Source organism: Cibotium barometz, chromosome 17, assembly GCF_041138505.1.
Source record: "Cibotium barometz isolate CiBa-2024 chromosome 17, ASM4113850v1, whole genome shotgun sequence".
Classification (NCBI taxonomy): Eukaryota; Viridiplantae; Streptophyta; class Polypodiopsida; order Cyatheales; family Cibotiaceae; genus Cibotium; species Cibotium barometz.
The window spans coordinates 19,985,765-19,990,692 of record NC_141062.1 but is presented as its reverse complement, the minus strand read 5'-3'; the positions used below and the strand labels follow the sequence as shown (position 1 = coordinate 19,990,692).

At 41.2% G+C, this 4,928-nt stretch overlaps 1 protein-coding gene across 1 annotated transcript; it reads right to left on the bottom strand.

Annotated features, from left to right (window-relative positions):
- Positions 1-2,980: 2,980 nt before the first annotated feature.
- Positions 2,981-3,721, bottom strand: LOC147629750 (microbial Terpene synthase-like protein 13). Its single transcript, XM_086810964.1, has one exon. The coding sequence runs from the start codon at positions 3,719-3,721 to the stop codon at positions 2,981-2,983; it is 741 nt and encodes a 246-aa protein (XP_086667090.1).
- Positions 3,722-4,928: the final 1,207 nt, after the last annotated feature.

Genomic DNA, 4,928 nt, shown 5'->3' with positions numbered 1-4,928 from the left:
TATTTCTTGGTGGGACAATTATTTCGAAGATTACCTTACGAGCTATATACCGAGCACCAAGGACTCACCTCGGGATCTTTGACCTTGAGCTACTTGATCTCCTGAGTGGTCGGAGATGCCGGAGGTGATGGTGGGAAGCTCTCGGTGAAGTGGGGAGGACCTGGCTTCCCGTCCATAATAGAAAACTTACTGAATCTTTTTTTCCCTTCTCATTGAAGCTTAACCTAACTCTAGATTCTACATAGAAACCCTAATAAAGAGCTTTGATGGAGAGCTCTTTATTAGGGTTTCTATGTAGAATCTAGGGTTAGAGCTAAGATTCAATTAGAAAGTAAAAAGAAGAAAAGAAAACTTAAACGAGAGGAAAGAGAAGGGAATTAATCACAAGAAAGATTTCATGGAAAGCTTGTTTCTGTAGGAGATGAAGAAAAAGAGAAGACACACATTGCTTGAGCTTGAGGAGGATAGGGTAGGAGAGGTAGAAGTGATAGATTAGACATAAACCTGCAAAAAACTCAAAGTACCAAGTTTAGGACATTGAAAAGATAAAAACAACACAGCGAGAAAAGAAGCGGTATTACTTTTTGTAGGCCATGCTACTGAACATCGTTTTTTTTTAACAATAATGTAGTAGTGTTTTCTCGCGTGCTAGGAACACTGCTCACAGCGTTTTAGCAGCATTTTTTTGGTGCTGAGCAATGTTAATAACCCTGACATTTTCCTTTCAAAGACGCTGCAAACATGCTGCTAAAAACACTGATGTAAGAAAGAGGAGGAAATAGGAGTGCAAGTGGGATCAAGAGAAGGTTTCTTGCAATCGTGTTGATAGAATTTTTTGTGGCCAAAGGGACATGCTCAATGGAGATTATCACCCCAATCCCAAGAGAAGAAAATAATAAATTGGGCATGGTTAAGGATTCTTGCATGAATAACTGTGCATTTGTAGCTAGTTGTAATAAGCTACTGTTAGGACTGTTGCATGGTGAATAGCTGATAGGATTAGGTAGAGTAGGTGAGGGTATGCCTTGGGGGGGTTCACCTCTAGGAAATTTTGTGTATCACGTGCATTTAATGGGGTATTTAAAAAACCCCTTACACTTACATACTTTTATCAATAAAATGACTTTTTTTTCTTCCTAAACTTTCAAAATTGGTTTAAAAAACCCCTCCTATAAATGTAATTCTATAACTTTTTTGAATTAATATACCCCTTCTAATGAACTTACGTGCTACATTTACATATTTTTAGATGAACCCCCCAAGGGGTATGCATGGAGATAGAGCATAAGCGAGTTTTTTTTTGGATTGAGAGAGCAATGTAGAGAGGATTGTGGAAGCTTTTGTGTGTTGAAGAAGAGATTGCTGAGAGAGCTAGTGTTTGGTTGTAACGTTTATTGTGAAGCTGGTTAGCTATCTATGGGCTTGTTCTGTGTAGAAGGTGCTGGGAGATTGTTGAGAAGACTTAGATGTGTCCAAAGCAAGGGGATTGCAGGAGTGGTTGAGGGTTCTGTGTGGGAGATTGTATCCCAAAACCTCACAGTGCATCATTGTTGGAACTTGGACCAGATTAAGGATTGTTCGCAAGCATTTCCTAGTTGTATTTGCCAATTGAAGCCTGCAAGCTATGGCTACAGATTATATAATTGTTGTTGATCTTGTTGGAGATTGAGAATGTATAGTTGGTTTCTTTGGTGGTCATTTGTGTGAGAGCTCTTTTGGTCTGTTGTTGTTTTTTTCATTTATGTGCTCAACTCCTAGTCTCAAGGTTTGTTGCGTGTTGCATAGTCTTCTAAAAATACACAAAGAACCGAATCGTGTTTGAGCCAACATGTATTTCCACTACCCTTATTTGTTCATTTTTACATTTTTTATACACCTCTTACATGTATACATGCTGTGATATTTTATTTTTCGCCTTCCTATGTAGGTCTACGTATACATGTATGATTTACATTAAACTACTATTTTGTTAATCCCCTCCTACATGCCAATATGCAATGTAAGTCAACCTAATAAAAAAATACCATGTGCTATGTTACATGTACTTTGAATTACCCCCTAGGCACCACACCGCCCTTTAAAAATTTGAATAGCTAACCCTCTAGAAGTGAAAAAGAAAATTCAAAAGAAAGCCCATCCTAGCAAGGGGACTTTTCCCTACCCATGGATGCTCTTCAGAGCAACAGAACACTTCTCCTTAGTAGAAGCTCTCTCTACCCAACTAACCTCCTCCTGGCTAACTATAGAAGGAACAAATCCAAGCAACCTATCTTCATTAATCCATCTCTCATTACATACATCCTCACGATGACGGCCAATGGTAGAACCAAAGAAAGAAATTCAGCAGATACCTAGCCATTTGATCAAGGTTTGTGAGCAAAACAACAAAGATCCAAAAAAGAGGAAATAGCATCCTTATATATCTTAATTTTAAGTGAGGAGAAGAAAACTTTAGGGTCAACAACAAAAATGCATTTTGGATAAAATCCTTGCTTTATTAGCTTTAGCGAGTGCAGCTTTAGTTAAAACATGCCTTGCATTAGCCCACCATTGATAAGGGGACGTCTCATTATTAATCAGAGCTTACTGCAAAGCCAAATAGATCTGAGAAGAATCATTCACTTGAATAGGCAACTTCTTTTTCTTAAGATGGAGGAGAGGCCACCTGCTCTGCAGCACAGCGGAAGCACGACGCCTTGTCGGGAGCAGGTGTGCGAGTAGCGGGCTGTCTGGTAAGACCATTCCACGTTGCCTGCCATTAATAGACGTCCCAGCCCCCGCAGGTAGGCTTCCACTCCAGGCTTCTCTACGAGGCTTGACTTCTGGGCCTCGGCCATCAGCTGCGCACTCAGCTTGTCCACCTCCTCCACCATGCGCACAGCCTCCCACACCGCGTCCGCAAAAGTGAACCCTGGCGCGGCCTCGCGTGCCCGGAAGATCACAGATGGCAGGTTGAAGTAGTCCCCATGGCTCACCTCAGCTACAGATCATTGTACAGCGCTACATGATCCACCACTGCGTCGTGCAGCTGCAGCAGCAGCTCGCTTTCTAGCGTCTCCTCGTCCAGCTCGATGTGGAGGCCGTATTCCAACAGGATGAGGCATGACAGAACTAACGAAGCGGGCCGGCGTATCACTTTGACGTACTCGTCGACACCTGGAACGCGCCCAGTGCTCCGGAATCGAGCTTGGATCATGTTGGCATCAACGTAGCGTCTGGTGGCCTGCAGGAAGCGAGACTGCATTTTGAGAGGCATGTCTCTGGAGATGTCCTTCCAGATGTCATGCAGGGCAGCAAGCCCTTTTTGGATATTGCGGGTTTCCGAGACTGCTTCTACGGTGCTGTCCGCAGCAGCTGAGAGGTGAAGATCGAGGGTTTGGCCAGCAAAGCATGCGAGGATGAGGTTGCGGCGTGGTTGCCAGACATGATCAGTGGCACAGCCACGAATAGAGAGATTGTCATCATCGGTGTCAGTGGGGAAGAACCAGCTCACCAACTTGGTGATCGGAACTAACCGCTGCGCTGCGCATTGGGCATAGCTGACGCTGCAGAAGAAAGGAAGCAAGCAGTCACGAAGGAACTGGGCAGCTTCAGGGGAAGCGGGCGCCGCAGTGGCCAGGATCCAGGGGTCGCACTCCGCTTTGATGATCTCGTACTCGGGATGCAGCATGGGCTGGAAAGAGCAGGCAGGGACCCAGTCGTATGTTTCGCTAGGCTCCATAGAGAATGAATGCTATGAAGTGGAACTTGAACTGGTGATATTTTGAGAGGCTACAGAAGATGATGATGATGTGTAGAGAGGCGAGTAAATTATGTGTGTGAGAAGGCTACCGATGATGCCCTTCTTTTTAATAAGCGGTCGGGTCGATCACCATCAATAATTAGGTCGGCTCACGACTCCTTTTTCACATCATCGTGTCTCTTCTCTCTCGAAAGTCTGTTTTTTTTAAGGAATTTTCGAAGAAAATTCACTGACTCCCATTCTAATTAGGTGGGCTCACGACTCCTTTTCCACATCATCGTGTCTCTTCTCTCGAAAGTCTATGTTTTTTAGAATTTTCGAAGAAAATTCACTGACTCAACGTTTTTTTTCTTTTCTTTTTTCCAAGGAAACTTCTAAACACAGAGTGCTGAGAAGCCTGAGATTCTTACTTGCATCATATGGCCACCCCGTGCGAATTACAATGTGCTGAATTGTTGTTAACACTCTGGTTTCCAAGGAATGGGTTGTCTTCTTGGACAACATGATTTGGATTTCTCTTTTGTGCCATGTAAGCTCAATGGAGGTATAAAATATTTACTTGGCTTATCAAGTCTTATATTTGAGCCACAAAATAATCGACTCAAGGCCCATTTATGAATTTTTTTTTAAAAAAAATACTTAAAATTTCCTTGAAACTACTTGAGAGCGCTTGTGGAGGAAGCATTTGCCTATCGTAAAAGTTTTGGGAAAAAAAAACATTTTTAAACTTACTAAAATAGTATAAAAATATATTAATAACCTTATCTTCAAGGAGACTTGTATAAAACGTGCGTCTTTTATTGATAAAAGGTACATGGCCTATATTCATATAGTTAGTTTTTTTAATTGCATTTGTAGAGCTCAAAATACTATTTAAGGTATTTTGAACGTAAACTATTAAAATTATAACTTTCTTACAAATAATCACGACGATGAAGAACTATGTTTTTAAATTTTTTTACACTTGATACATATTTTTTCCACTAATATCTTATGTTGAGAGTATTTCCTCGCTAGGAATTTCTTTGAGACAATATCATAGAAAAGAAATGAATTTTTTCTAAAACTCTTAAAAAGCTACAAAAGTAATCTTACAAGACTAATATAAATTTGAGTTTGAGTATCTTTTATGTATACATTAATCCTTAGTGCCCAAATCATGGACTAAATATTTTTGCTACTATGA

Excerpts from the sequence above, each read along its gene's own strand:
- LOC147629750 (XM_086810964.1), bottom strand. The coding sequence starts at position 3,721 with ATGGAGCCTAGCGAAACATACGACTGGGTCCCTGCCTGCTCTTTCCAG.